The 15,538-nt window shown below is 52.8% G+C and overlaps 1 protein-coding gene across 5 annotated transcripts in view; it reads left to right on the plus strand.

The window, feature by feature from the left end:
* CACNA2D2 (calcium voltage-gated channel auxiliary subunit alpha2delta 2) overlaps positions 1-15,538 on the plus strand; it is a 128,274-nt gene that overhangs the window by 51,713 nt on the left and 61,023 nt on the right. For all 5 annotated transcript variants that reach the window (XM_052678536.1, XM_052678533.1, XM_052678537.1 and 2 more), the window contains exon 3: positions 10,599-10,715. In XM_052678536.1, the coding sequence (XP_052534496.1) occupies positions 10,599-10,715 (117 nt within the window). The remainder of the gene's footprint in view (positions 1-10,598; positions 10,716-15,538) is intronic.

The raw sequence follows: 15,538 nt of genomic DNA on the forward strand, positions 1-15,538 counted from the left end.
TGCCCTTCTCATCCATATTTCTCCATCCAGAAAAGTTTTAATCGGGCAAACCTGGCATGCATGCTGCTGAAAGGAGGCTGCTCCTGTCAGCCAAAGCTGTGCCTATTCCATTTTCTTCTGACTTAATTTTCCAGAGATTAAGATCCTGTTCATCTGTACTCCCAGAACTTGGCTGCAGTCATCTTGTTTTCTAGTTTCACTCTGGTGGCTCCTCCTTTTCTGTCAGTGGTTTTGTTTCCAAAACTCTGAACCACAACTGTATCGACTCCCATTGCCTGGCATTGTCAGCTGCTCCTGGAGGACACAGCCTCTGAGGGCAACCTGTGCCAGCACCGGGTCCCTGCACAGCCCTCAAGTGTTTGCTGATGCTCAGATGGAGCCTGCTGTGCTCCAGGCTGTGCTCACTGCCTCCTCCTGTCCCTGAGCAGTGCTGAGCTTGGCTCTGTCCTCTTTGCCCCCTTTATGGACGCAGAGCCCCAGCCTCCCCTTCTCCCTGCTGAGCAGCCCCGGCTCCCTCAGCCTCTCCTCCCAGGAGTGATGCTCCAGTGCCTTCACCCCCTTAATGGCCCTTCCCTGGGTTCCTCTGCTCTGTCCATGTCTCCCTGGCAATGTGGAGACCAGGACTGGGCCCAGCACTCCTGATGTAGCTTCACCAGTGCTGATCAGCTCGACCAGCTGACAGTGCTTTGCCCGATGCACCCTTGTCCGTATCAATGGCGTGGTGCTGCCTTGTGTTCACACTGGTGTCCATCAAATCCTCTTCTGCATGGGGAGCAGCGTGGAAGGGAAAGGGGAAGGAGTAATGGAAAACACTTTCCTGTGCTTCTGTACCTCTGTTTGGGTGGCAGCACTTGCTGGTACCCTGTTCCCATTGCCCTGGCTTCAGCTTGGCAAGGCTGGGGCTGTCGCTCCCCTGCACAAAGCTCTGGTTCACCAGAGGTGCAACACCTGGCTGAGGGAACACGTCTCCCTCTGGGAAGGCTCCTGAGTTTATCACTGGACAGGACTGTCCTTAAAGCTGATCCCGTGCTGCCCCAGGAGCTGATGCTTGCGAGGCCTCTGAAATACCCAAATATTTCAGTGCTCTTTGCTGTGTGGGCTGTGCAGATGTCTGGGGTCAGTGGTGACAAATTATGTAGATTCCTCCCACTTCCCGCTATCCTTTCTCATTTCCATTATCTGCCTTTTGTAGAGGCTGTAATTTATTGCATTTTGCAACCTTGTAATTTATGACTTTTTTTTATAATTCTTTCCAAGCTTTCAGAAGTAACAGCTCCATGTACCCCAGTGCATTTCATTGTCACGCTGGAGGCTCTCCCACCTCCCCCTGCACTTCCACTCTTTTCTTGTAACTTGCCTGTTTACTTGCTAAATTATTATTGTGCACTCAATAAAAATTGCATTTAAAAAGTGATAACTGAAATGACATTTAACATGGAAAGCACTTAAGCGTAATTACACTATATGCATTACATCATTTTATGACAGTTAATAAAAAAAAATATCTGAACAGGGATTTTTGTTGTTGGCAGCTGCAGTGAGTGAGGGCTGCCATTCCACTGCTTGGAAAAATGCGTTCTCTGCTTCTTGCCCTGCTTTTCTCCCATCTCCTCCTCCACTGCTGGTACCCGGTGCAGTGACAGAAGCCCACCCTGCCCTTGTGAGGGGTTGGAACTGGTGGAATGCGCTTGGTTTGATGCGCTTTATTTCCAGCTGGCAGTTTTTTATGGGGTTGTTTATTTGGATGGAGCAGGCTTATGGCAGAGCTGTGCCCCGCAGCCTGCTCCAAAGGGAGCTCGGTGCTCTGTGCCCTTGCTTTGTGCTGGGCAGGAATTCAGCAGGAATGAAGGAATTGTGTCAGCCCCCTGCAGGCCCCTGGTTTATGGCTTGCTGATATGACTCCTTGACTATTAGATTACCTGCATATCGTAGCTCCTTGACCATCTGCTTTGCTCAGCCCCAGCAGCTGCCCAGCCCTGCAGCCTGTGCTGCACTCCTGAGCTCATCGCCCTGCTTCCCCCACCTTGTCCTCCTGCCTGGACTGCAGGACCTCAGGGTGCTTGACTGAAGCTCTGCTGGAGAGCCCAGAAGAGAGCCTTTGGGTGAGGAGGGTTGAAAGGGCATTTCGGGATGGTGGGAGCCACAGAGCTTGCTGTTTGCTGGCTGCAGATGAGGGAGCCTTGGAGCAAGCCAAGATACAAAGCACGTGATTCCTGCAATGTCAGGAAAGCAGCGCCTGTGGCTGGTTTGGGCATGGCCCATGGCTACAAGCAGCAGTGGGAGGTGAGAGGAGTGGAGCAAAATGGAAGTGTTGCCTTCTTTAAAAGAGGAGCTGGGATAACACGGAACATAGCATGCCTTGCACAAAAGTACCTACTGGTGAGGATCCCTGCCCTGCTGGCGGGTTTGGAAGAGAGGGGCAGAACAGGTTGCCCAAGGAGGCTGTGGATGCCCCATCCCTGCAGGCATTCAAGGCCAGGCTGGATGTGGCTCTGGGCAGCCTGGGCTGCTGGTTGGCGACCTGCACACAGCAGGGGGTTGGAACTGGATGAGCGCTGTGCTCCTTTGCAACCCAGGCCATTCTGTGATTGTATGATAAAGGCGATGGTGAGCGCTGTAAGCCAGCTCCCTAGTTTGTCTACTGCACTGGGTGTGCAGCATTGCTTCCCTGTGTTGTGTCTTGCCCTTCAAGTTAATACAACCAATGCTGTAAAGGTTTGCTGGTCACGTTATTTGAAAACCTCAAGAAGCAGCTTGAGGTTGAAATAAAGGAGTTTTGTGAACTTGGGCATTTTTTCCTTTTTCTCTTCCAATGCCACACAAAACTAGAAGCCATGCAGAGGCAGTAATAACTAATAGAGCTGGGGAGGGAATCTCCTGGAGAGATTGCTCTGTGCTTTTTCAAGAAGGAAAAGGCATTTCTGGCTGCTTGGGTTTAATTTTTCTTTGTTCCACGTTGAATATAGAAGAAAAATGGAAGAAATCTGTTGATAGAATCATTACCTGCTTGACAGTCGGTCTCATCTGGGAGCTGCTTGGTGTTAGCTTGGTCTAATTCATTAACAAGAAAAAAAAGAAGGCATCAGAAATGGACATCTCTTTTGAGAGCACTTAATTCTTGGCAACAAGAGTCAGTTGCATCCTACTGAGCATGCTTTGCACAATAGCAAACCTACTTGTGAGATTCCCCAGCCTGCTGGTGGGTTTGGAAGAGAGGGGCAGAAGGAGGGCAGAACTTTCTGCTCTCCAGACAAGGTGAGGTGCTTCATGGTTGGTGTTTCGGCTCGCTGAAGCTGATGGCACAGCACCTGTCTGTCTGGGTGCTCACAGACAGAGCCCATCACTGTGATGTCTGGGCACGGTGCTGCGGCTCCAGGCTGCCCTGCTGGGGAGCTGTGGCAGAGAGCCGGGTGGCACCCAGTGGGGAAGTGAATCCTGAAGCTCATTTCCTCCTGCGATCGCTGTGGTTGGGATTTGGTGATGCTTTGAGATTGTATCGATCACCTGAACACACAGAGGTGGATGTGGTTTATGTAATCATCTGGGTTTTATTTCTGATGCAAGAGAAAAGCCAGCACTATTACTTACAACCATGGCCATCAGTGCACCATCCGGCTCTGTGCCTGCTGTGCTCCCTGTGCTGCGGGCAGCAGGCAGGCAGCTGCTCCAGTGCTGCACTGGAAGCAGAACTTGACATCTCTGTGTGCAGCAGGAGGCAGAACCATGCAGCCCTGGAGATGCAGTTTTGTTGGTTTTTTTTAGAACTCGCTCCTTAGCTTTAGGAGGGAAGCTACAAGGTGGCATTACAAGCACCTGCTGCACAGCCATCTCCCATTTTAGTGTAAATGTCGCCTGAAAAAAAACTCACAGCCAGGTTTTTCCTTTAAAGCAGTCAGGCTTTCAGCTTTCACTGCTGCTGTTTAGAGCAACACTAATTAACATTCTGGGCAAAGGAGCAGGGAATGGGGAAGGGAAAAGCTTCTGATTTGCAATTGCCACTTTGCTCTTCTGGCACTGTCCCTCCGGGAGAGGATGGTAGTGTTGGGCTCTCATTTCCCCTGCGTTGTGCTGCCCTGGTGAGGAGCTGCTGGCTGGGCACAGCCCTGCTCCCTGTGCCCACTGTCCAGCAGTGCAGCCCTGGATGCTGGGGAGCTGGGGCTGGCATAGAGCTTCACCAAGGGGAGCACGTGTTGGGCCAGCCGTGCTGCAAGATGCCTGCTCCCCTGATGGTAAGCTGTGAGCAAATGGGGATGAAATCAGAAATTGGCAACATGCTGTCAGGAGGGATTAATGTCTGTCCACGATTAACTTTCTACTGGAACAGCAGGCTGTCCAGTACTGCCCCGTGTGTGGGGCTCGGCTTGGATCTGGAGCGTTCCTGCACAGAGTAGGTCTGAATTGTAGAGTCATGCAGTGGGTTGGTTGGAAAGAACCCCCCAGCCCCACCCCTGCCATGGGCTGCCTCCTCCCAGCTCGGGCTGCCCAGGGCCCCTCTGTGGTCTGGGGAACCTCCAGGGATGGCACCCACAGCTCTGGGCAGCACTGCCAGCACCTCACTGCCTTCTGAGTGAAGAATTTCCCCACAACATAACAGTCACCTAATCTGCACCTTGTAGTTTAAAGCCATTCCCCCTTGTCCTTCTACTATCAGACAGCATAAAATGTCACTCTCCCTCCTGCTTATAAGCTCCCCTCAAGTGCTGGAAGGTCACAGTGAGGTCTCCCTGGAGCCTTCTCTTCTCCATGCTGCACACCCCCATCTCCCTCAGCCTGTCTCCATAGGAGAGGTGCTACAGCATGCTGAGCATCTTCGTGGCCTCCTCTGGTCCTGTTCCAACAGCCCCACATCTCTCTTGTGCTGGGGGCCCCAGGCTAGAATGCAGCACTGCAGGTGGGGCCTCACCAGGGCAGAGCAGAGGGGGACAATCACCTCCCTGCCCGCTGTTCCTTGCCTTAGTTGTTGTTTGAACCCAAGAATGAAAACATTACCTTATGGGGGAAGAACAGATGAAATTGGATTTTGTAACCTACGAGAGTAGCAACTAAAGTAGCGCATAAATCTTTGTATATGTAATGGGGCACAGCAGCATGAGGCAGAAGTGCCTGTTCTTCATTAACGCTGGATCTCTCCACCAGGAACATTGTTTTAAACTGCAGCAAGGGATTTTCAAATGGGGCATTGCGCAGCATTTCCAAGTCGGATGCGAGGCCTCGGGGAGCGTTCTGTGAGCAGTGGAACCTCCATCGCCGGGTGTCCTTAAGAGCAGGTCAGGAGAACGTGTCGGCAGTGCTGTGCCAGCTGTGTTAGGGATGCTGTGAGCCTTTCTGGAAAAAGCGCTGATTTTTGGGAAGGGTTGGTTCAGCTCTCATTTTCTCCTCTCCTACGCACAAGAGGAAGGATAAACCTGGGGATGCGTGGAGGAAAGCTATCTGCTGGTCTGTTCTCTGCGTTCCTTGGGGATAAGACAAAACACGGTGAGCCTGTGCTGCTGCAGAGAGCAGGGCTGCGGGGGGGGCACAGGCAGGGCAGGGAGCCTGGGGGGACTCAGGCACGTGGGGTTCTTCCAGCCCTGCTCCCAAGTGTCTGGGGATTTGCAGAAATGCTTCTGGTGCCGAAGATTAGGGAGAAAAGCTTGTAAACACGAATCCCTGAAGATCAGAGAGAGAGCCCCAAAACCCACATCAAAAGGTAAATAAAGAGAATTGCCAAGTTGCTATTTTTACAAGTACCTTTTTTTTTTTTTTTCTCCTTTCTTTAATAGATCATTACTCTGCAGAAAACTGTGGGTAACTGTTGATATTGCTGATGTGTGCTGGCCTAGATTCCGATCGCAGTGGCTCTAATAGGAGATTTAGTTTAATTCCATGTCAGTGCAGTTATCCCGAATTCACATCGCTGCAGCTCAGTGCTGCGATTGCCTGTGGTGGCCATCAGGCAGAGCAGAAGGTGGTACAGGGTAAATGTGACCCTGGTTCTTGTTGAGTTAGAAGGAAAGGCTGCAAAATACAGCTGAGAGCTCGAGGGCTGCACAGCCCTTCCTGCAAGAAGCTGCAGCTTTCTGGCATGGGAGATGAAGCTGTTTGGGGACAGAAGCCCGGATGATCATTTACTTGCAGCCAGTTCCTAAAGGCTGGGATGACCTGTTTGGAAATTGATTTGAATCCTTGCTTATAGGTGAACCAGCAGGAAACTGATATGAGCTGGATGGATATAAATCAAGTGTGGATTTTCGGAAGGGTTTGCACTGTTTGATCAATGCACCCTTTGAGCTGAACTGTTCCTTGTTTTGGTGCGACATCATTTTGTTATATCAGAGTGTTGGTGGGGTAAGTGGGGCACAGCGCACAGTGCAGAGGGCCTACCTCTGGTAGGGACAGTATAAAGATGAAACACAGCAGTACAGCACATCTTCATCCACGAGAGCATCCCTCCTGGGCTATGCTAGGCACAATTTGCTGATCTAAAGAATTGCAGCTGTTCTGAATAGACATGGTTTAATGCAACCGGTTAAACTCTTCTGCATATATCCTGGAGGAAAGCTCTTAATGCACGTTTTAAAAATACTTTGCATTGACTTCTGAAGCATCTGGATTTCTGTGTTGGATAACCTAGAGAGCAGCCAGAGTCAAAGATCAGATTATTTTTCACTTTGGCTTGTTTGTTGTGGTTCATCTTGCTGCACTTGTGAGTATTTGTAGCTGTCATGTGGTCTCTGATGTGGATACGTGCCTGTGCAGGCGCAGGGGCTCAAGCTGCTGCAGGAACATCCCAGGGAGAGTCCACATCCTGCTGAAGCTTGGACTTTTTCAGTGATGTGGTGGTTTGTTTTCAACAGCCCTTCCTCTGCAGGGAGCAGCCCAAGCTCAGAGCTGTGACCCACATCACCCAGTGAGAGGCTCAGCCTTTGCAGGTGCCTGGGCAGCTCTGGTGCTCCGAGTTCTCCATATAAGGGTTTGGGATGCTGAAGGCTGAAAGCAGCTTTCTGGGCCAGGAGAGGTTTTACATAAGCCAAGCTGACCGTGCTCAGCTCTTTATTGCTGTCTAGCTGCTGAATTATTTGTAGCAGACTCTGGATTGCTTCAGATCCTGGGTGGAGAGCAGAAGTCCTGTGGGCAGTGCAGGGCACGGCTGGGAGATGGGGAGATGTGTGTACCACTGTTGTCCCCAGGAGGGTGGGGAACCCGGCGTCCCCTGCAGTGCGGGATGAGGGCTGCAGCTCTGCTGTTTCTTTGCTTCAATTACAGCTGGCCGTCCCTAAGCAGAGCCTTGGCTGCCCATTTCCCTGCCCTGCACCTGCTGTGCAGGGCTGCCTTTTGCTGTGAAGGGGGAAGGAAAGAACGCAGCAGGGAATGGCACTGCACAAGGAGGGGGAGATGGGGTTGGCAAATGTCAAGCTGTTTGCTTCCTGCCTTCCCTCTCAAGAAATTCTGGGGGGGGAGGAGGCGGTGGCTCTCACTGAGGATGAGGCCCAGGCCGTGGCCAGGCGCTCAGCTCTTGGCTCAGTGCTGGTTCTGCAGAGCCCTCGCTCAGCTTCAGGCAGCAGCCCTCATCCTGCAGTGCCAGCACGGCCTGCTCTGACTGCCCATTGGCTGAGCCTGGTGCCGCACTGTGCCCAGCATCCTGCTGCTGTAACATGGGCACCGGGTGATGGGATGGGCCAACAGGAGGTGCAGTGGGGCTGGGGGGTGAGATGGGACCGTTCTGTGCCCACTCTGCCTGCAGCCCTGCAATCCCTTTCCTCCAGCAGCTTCTATGGGTTCTGTGGGGTTTTACACTCAGCTTCCCCACCTCTTGCACAGCACGGACCATCTCACAGAGCTCTCACCAGGACTGTCCCTGCCCATCGCTTAGGCTGCTCCCTGGTTCTGCACACCCGGGGTGAGCCTGCTGCAGAGCCCCGTGCTGTCCTGAGCCGCAAGGAACAGGCTGGATTGGGGGTCAGAGAGCTGCCAGGGGGCCCAGCAGTCCCACAGCACCGCCAAGCACAGCCCACAGGTCGGGCAGGGCCTCCTGCTGCAGCCCTTGTCGCAGCAGCCAGGTCCCATATCTGGGTCAGTGAGCGGAGCTGATCGGCACGGGGCTGGCTGCAGGAGGCTGAAATATTGTTCTGTGTGCTGTAGTAGCACCTGGTGTGAAAGAATTGGTTGGTGCATGGCTGTTGTAGGGCAGAGCATGGCACAGCCTTGTCTTAGTGCGTCCTACTGCTCTGCTGCCTGCAGTGCCTTGCTTCACTTTGCACCATCTTTAAGCGCTGGGGTACGGACTGCAGCTGTCCAAGCCAGGTGCACTGGATTCTTACAAGGGAAAAACATTTCTGGAAGATGAGAATTTCTGCTCATGCTCTGCTTGTCCTCAGACCGTGTGGTGGTGTGGTGTCCTGGTGCTGGGAGCACGGGGGGGGGGGGGGAAGAGGGGTTGTGAAGCTGTGAGTGCTCCAAGCCCCAGCAGCTCACAGGACATACGGGCACAGAGGGAGCTGGTGGTGGAGATGAGCACTGTCTGTCATGCACCAGCAGCAAGGCACACGGGTGGGCTTAGAGAATGATTGTTCCGACACAGTATCAGATCTGTTTCTTCAGTGATACAGTTGCTACTACAAATGTGTATTGATAATGCGTTGTGCTACAGGCTCTGCATTTTAGCAAGGCTCCTTTGCGTTCTGCTGCTGTAGATCGCCTCAGCTGCTTCTTCCTGTGGCTGTGCAGCGTTTGGGATGAACGTGGGGCATCCTGGCTGTGGTTTAGTGTTTGCTTTGGGTCCCGGAGCCTGCATGTAGTCTGGAGCAGCAGTTTCACAGCCCTGAGGTCATCTCCAAGCACCAGGTCAGGGGAGAATTTCCGTGAGAATGACAAAATGAAGTCCCTGTGCTACAGCTGAGGGAGCTTCAGGGCCTGCAGTGCTCTCACTGGCACCGAGGCCCTGCTCAGCTGCAGGCACTGCAGGCATGGGGGGACGCCTGTGCTTTCTCACTCTGTGCCCCTCCCTGTGGATGGGCACTGCTTCTGTCTGGAGCCATTGGTGGCCAATGTTCTGTTTCATAGTAGGGAAGTGCTGATGTTAGATGCCCTCCTTACCCGGAGCGCTCTCCTTGAAGATTGCTCCTCTTTGCTTTCCTAATTGCTGCTGCTCAGCTGGAGGTAGCGTGCCTTCCAAACACATTATTTTGTTATGCTGCTGCTTACTAAAGGGAAAAGAGAATATGAGAGAATATTGCTTTGTGCTGAGTTTTTCCTCTTTAACCTTCTACATGCTGACACTTTTCTCTGATGAGGGACCTCCTGTGGCAGACACAGGACGCAGCCCCCAGCTCAGCTCTCTGAACCCGCTCCTGCTCAGCTGCAGGTGCCTCTGCAACACAGCCTCTTACTGGGGCATCTCCTTGGGAATAACTGCTCCCACGCAGCCAGTGCCTGCAGTGAGAGGCAAGGCAGGAGGTGCTGAGTTAGTGCTAAGCTTGGGTGGGATGGGGATCCAAGCACTTTGGTGCAGCCCTTGCAGGCAGCAGTGCTTGGAGCTGCCCACCACAGCCGTGGTGGTGGAGGAGGGAGGAGGAGCTCTGCAGAACTGGGGCTGCAGCAACACTTGCAGGGAGCAGCTGAACCCTGCAGCTCTGCAAGGCAAGGCCGGGAAAGCAACCGTTTGCTCTGATCAGAGCTCTCTCCTATGGCTACAGCCCCCAGAAGTGCTTTGCTTAAACAGAAGGGTCACAAGGAAGCTTCTCTGCTGAGGCCCTGAATTTGTCGCCAGTTACCTTTTAGTGAACAGGGGTGCGACCTGCTCCAGCCCATCACGTGATTTCACACTGTATTGGAACAGTGCCTTCTGCAATGTTTCCATCCTGTTCTTGAGCTGCACGCTGTGCCTATGAAGCACTGCATCCCACCACCGTTGCACATCTCACCCCTGACATAGCCCAGAGAACCATCCTGGATGCTGCCACCAGGTCTGGGAGTGATCTGAGGAGGGTCTGGTGTTTCAGAAGCCTCGTGCTGAAGCTGGTCCCATCTTGCTGGGACAGTGCTGGTGCCCACAGCACTTCCTCAGGGCAGATTCAGCTCTCTGCAGCTGAGGGGGTTGGTGTGGAAGAGCTGTGGGTCACAGCTGCAGGCTTTGAATGAAGGCATTCACATCTGGGTATCTGCGTCTGGCCTTCAGGGTAAGACTGTTTCTGAGAGCTGTGTCCAAATGCTTCTTGAACTCCAGCAGACTTGGTGCTGCTGTTCTCACATTTGCAGAATCTGGCGAGTGACCTTGGGGAAGGGACTTGAGGGCTGCTTGTGCTCTTTGGGGGTTCACTGAGATGAGGATGAGGGTGGAGGTGGGGGTGCAGACAGTGTAGGGGCAGCTCAGCCTTTGGCTAAGCAGGATGCTCGTAGCCTTCACATAAGAAGAAAGGCAACTATGAAGCCAGTGGGATGGGCAGCAGGCCACACGCAGCATTTTGCTTGCAAAGCCTTCCATTCTCTTTTCCTAAGCCTGTATTGTCAACTGGTCCATGTGGCTAACTTTCCTCTGTGTTGTAGCTCCAGCTTTTCTGTGCAAATGCTGCAGTATATCTCTGCAATATTGACTGTCTTTCTCTTATTTCCCTTCTTAGATCTACAATGAGAATAGAAACCTGTTTGAAGTCAAGGAGAACGTGCCCAGAAAATTAGTGGAGAAGGTTGCAGGGGACATTGAAAGCCTGCTGGCCAAGAAAGTCCGTGCATTAAAGGTAAGGTGATGTGTGCCAGCCCTGGCTGACACTCAGTTTTGAAGAAGATGATTTATGCTGTTGTAGCACTACGGTTTTGGCTTTAAAGTAATTTCTATGGTTGTGTGGCTTTTTCTGGGAGCCGCGTCTGCCAATTGGCACTTATTCACATCAGTGTTTTTTGGAATACGTCTGGCTGTCACGTGAGGAATTATCCCATGAGGATCTGCTATAGGTATCTTGTGGATTCGTGTCTCCTCCCAGCGTGCCGTTAACAGCTGGAGGTGCTGCCATAGGAGTACGAGGGACAGCTGAAGCTTGGCAGCAAATTCAGTGATAGGTGTGCGGTGGGTGGGAGCAAAGGTGCTTCCAGTGTCCCTACACAGCTCATGAGTTACGGACAAGTAGGGTTTTTTTCCTGTTTAGAAGCGCATGAACCAGAATGTTTATGTGCTGATGCCTGGCTTTTGAATCCTGTGATGGACTACATGTATGAGCTGCCCTCCTGGGTTCCCTTCATACGTTTCCGAATCTACCATCCCATTTTGCAGCACTCCTTGTGAAATGAGTTTATCTGTAGTGCAGCAAGGCAATCTGCTGGTGGTGAGGCAGCAGCGGGCAGAGATCACAGGGCTGTGTGTCAGGGATGGGACGGCGTGGGGCTGTCTGCAGGGCTGATGCGGGTGGTGGACACGGGCTGGGGAAAAGAAGGTTGTTACATGTTTGGCTTCTGAGTCTGGGAGGTGTAGGGCATGCATAGGGCATGCTGCATCCCTGTGTTCGTGCAGTTTGTGGGCGTGCTTGAGCACATTTCGTGCTCTACTCAACATCCCAGAGGTGTGCACCCTGTCAGAAGGGCCGGTTGGACAGCAGCACTCCTGGCAGCCTGCTGCTGTTGTGCCTCCCTTTGCCTTGGAGTTTTTGGGCAGGGGTGGTTGGTGCATTGCCAAAGGCTCACGTGGTGCTGGGCCTGGCACAGGAGTGGTTCTCACAGTGCCCAGACCCAATAACCAGCACTTGGTCCTGCTTTAGTGATGGAAGAAGTGATCTACTGACCTGAGTTAGTGCTTTCACAAGGCTCCTTTGGAGAACTCCTGCTGGATGGAGCAATGCCTTGCATGCCGCAGGCACTTGGGTGTTTGGTGCCTTGGGTTGGTGGTGCTGACATCTGGAAATGGAAAAGTTGGTGGGTTGAGATGTTGGACCTTACGAATATCCTCTACGTTGTGCTAAGCTCCTCCAAAGCAGAGGGGATCCCACAGCTTCCCGCTGTGTTTTCTTCTGCCTCAGCTCTCCTCTAAGTTGATTCATCTATCATGGAGTCATTTCCTCCCCTTCTCTCATGACTCATGAGAGCAGTGATGACTTCTTGAGATGTATTTTTCAGCACATGAGTCAGGTGGGACTCCGTGTGTCAGGGAGGACAGGTGAGGAGGAAGAAACAGAGCGTCTCCTAGAAGCATGAATTGCCGTGTCACTCATGGCCTCTGAAAAGATGCCTCCCTGTCTTGTCTTCTACAGGCGAGAGGAGGAATATTTCCTGTGCTTTGATGAGGCTTTGTAGGAAGGTGCTTGCTAGCCTGTAGGCACGCACGATGGATGCTCAGCACAGGACTGGCATTCTGATGAGGTAGTGATTCAGTCCGGCCATCAGAACCCATTTTCCTCTGTTTCTCAGTGAAAATATTAACATGTCATTATGAAAGTTCAACAGTGTGCAGAGCGTTGATTAATAATACATGGTTACTTACCCCGAGTGTTGCCTTTCTAGAAGCAGAAATGAAGCAGAAGGCCGCTGATGTCTGTGATGGCTGGTGGCCGTGGGGCCGTGCTGCAGCACAGCGCCAGTGCTCATGGGATGCTCTGGTTCCCCACAGGCATTTCAGAGGAGTGCTGGAGCCAGGGGTGTGGGGCACAGAGGGTAATTGCCTCCCAAAATAAGTCATCTGCAAGGAGATGGTTATTTGGACGCTGTCCTTCCCTTTTTGTTCCATCACAGCTGTTGTCAGTTTTACCATGGGACAGAAGGATTCCTATGAACACCTATGAATTCCTCGTGTTCCATCTGGCAGTAGAGAACTGCAGCTACAGCTGATTGCAGGGGGCTTTCACCCCATGCCCTCAGAGGAGCCTCTGTGGGGCAGTGACCAGCACCAGCACGGCTGTGCTCTTCCTCCGGTGTCCTCCTGCATCCATTCTGCACGACTGGGTACCAGCTGAGGGGCTCCCCCTGGCTGCACTGATGAGCTTGCCCTCATTAGGGCTGAGAAAACAGACCTTTTACCCTACAGAAAGGAAAAATGGTGGATTGCCATGTTAATTACTGCTGGGGTGTCCATGTCTCTGCATCAGTGGTGTTTGGTCATGCTGGAAGTCACAGCTGGTTGGCTCCTGGCTCAGCACATGTGAGGTGGGATTCAAGAAGCTATTGGATTGCCAAGTTCTTTTGCCACCCTTCTCTGGCTTAAGTTTTCTATCTGTTCCTTCATCTCTACGTGTATCTAGAGGCAATCTTTCTTTTACATGTGCCTGAAAGACTTGTACCTGCAGGCTAGAGCTGCTTTGAGCTCTTTTAGAGGCTGACCACCTTCATTTTTGTCTTGCTGGTGTTTCACATCCTGCTTTCAGCAACTCCTGCAGACTGGGATGTCTCTCAGAGCCACAGTGTTTGCTGTCCTGGCGAAGTCAGGGCTGAGTCACCATCTGGGGAGCACGTGGGACTGCGTGCCACCTCCAGGCCCCCAACACAGAGCATCTCCTCCCATCCCTCTGGTTTCCTTCCCTCGTTGTAGCCTTCCCAGGGCTCCCTGGTTCCCCAGCTTCTCATGCCATCACATCCAGTCTTTGTCTCCTCTGCTTTGCAAAGCCCCCGTGCAGGCTGAGGACGTGCTGATGTTATTTCTGCTCAGTGCCTCAGACAGTCCTTCTATTGCCACGAAAGCTTCTCCGCAGTGAAGGTTGATAAGGGGAGCAGTTGCCAGGAGGAGCCCTTGCTCACAGTGCCCCGGCTCCTCCAGGCTGCAGGCAGTGTCAGTGGGTGATGCACAGAGCTGTGCCTCAGGCCAGTCCCCCCCATGGCTCTGCAGGCAGAGGAGGAGGCAGTCTGAGTTTGGTGGAGGAGGCGGCCAGGAGAGGGATATTTTAGATCCCAGGCTATGTTTTAAGCTTGTTTCTACTTTTTTATACAGTTCTTGAGAAGGCTGTTTTGGATGACTGCTTCATCCTTCACAAATTTAAACACAGACAATTTGCTTTGCCTCCTGAGAACAGCACATCCCACAGTTTACTGAGTGGGTTATGCCCTGAAGCAAGCTATTTATACACCCTGACCTGTCTAACAGCTGCTGCTGCTGCTCTTTGCCTGCCTCCACCAGAGCCCTCTCCATCCCCAAAGCACCCCAGTGCTGTGCTGCATGGCACTCGGGGGGCAGGGGGCTCTGGCTGCTCCAGCCCTGGCTCCTTGTGACCCCGTGTCTCTGTGCAGTCACATCTGCTGCTCCAGGTCCTGGGAGTGTGGGGCTTGCAGGTTGCACATGGTTTTCATCACTGGCCAAATCTTTTGGCTGCAGGTGAAGCGTGTTTTATTTCCAGTGGAGCTCAGCTGTGGCAGCATGCAGCACGATGTCTGCAGGCACACAGACCTCCTCTGTCCCCCTGCAGCACTGACTTGGAGGAAGGAAGGCACCTGTGGGGTGGAGGATGAGCAGAGCGGCGTTCTATGTCTTGGAGCATTTGTTATGTGCGTGCATATATATGCAATGCCTGTTGCACGTGCAAAGCCTGGACAAATCCATTGCAATGGAGAAAACAACAGCAGTTACCCGCAGTCAGTTGTGGTTCATGTTTATTCTCTTATTATGGAATTTCAGTGCATCTGGGGATCTTCTGTATTTTGAAAGCACGTTGTAGGAATGGGCTTCTTGTAGTCAGGGGGTCTGAATGAGCGGCGCTTTGGGGGTTGTGGCATTCCCACCCCCTTGCCTGGGATGCTGTGGAGGAAAAGCTAGAAGCTGGGGCTCGGATCTGCAGATGTAGGGCTGGGATTTTCTTACTGCCTTAAGCAAATCTCTCAGTTTTCTCTCCAATTTCCACCCACCACCCTCAGGCCTTGGGTTTTCCCACTTGCTGGCACTTTTTCCTTGCTTCTTCCTTCTGCAGTGAGGGGGTAGTCAGCATTTGGCCACTCTTCCAGCTCCTGTGATGGAGGCAGGGGGAAGCCGGGTGTGCAGCTGTGGAGCACAGTGCTGGGCAGCAACAGGCAGTGCTGTCAGCCCTGGCTGCACGGTGCCTTGCTGGGACCAGGTCCAGGCTCCATCTCCCGCTGGCACACGCATATATCAAGAGTGCAGAGGGGATTTCATTGGACAGGTTTATCCCTTTAACAATTCTCGCTAGCCCGGAGATTTGCCTTGAGGTATGTGGCTAACAGAGCCCTTATCAGCTCTTCTGCTCCCTGACAGGGACAATGAAAGGTTTCACTTGTTTGAAGAGCTGCAAAAATTGGCACAGAACGAAGCATTTCTCGGCCGGCAGCAAGCAGCTCTGCCGAGGGACAAAGGATGCCAGCATCCTGCAGGAGGTGGCACCTCATAGCCACCACGGCTCGGGCTTTATGTCTCCTGGGCTGCAGGAGGCCCTGTGCCGTCCCACTGCCCTACAGCTCAACCCCAGCGCCGCCTGATGCTGTGAGGGATGTGCACAGCACACACGTTCACACCGTGCTGGCCACAAAGCAGTGCACGAGAGCCTGCCTTCCTTCTGCACTGCATCCTTTGGCATCCATGCAGGAGGGACCGCAGCTGGCATCCACCTCGCTTGTGCTGAAGTGCAAACCATTTAAAGGT

Source organism: Tympanuchus pallidicinctus, unplaced genomic scaffold (genome assembly GCF_026119805.1).
Source record: "Tympanuchus pallidicinctus isolate F22 unplaced genomic scaffold, pur_lepc_1.0 scaffold17, whole genome shotgun sequence".
Lineage (NCBI taxonomy): Eukaryota > Metazoa > Chordata > Aves > Galliformes > Phasianidae > Tympanuchus > Tympanuchus pallidicinctus.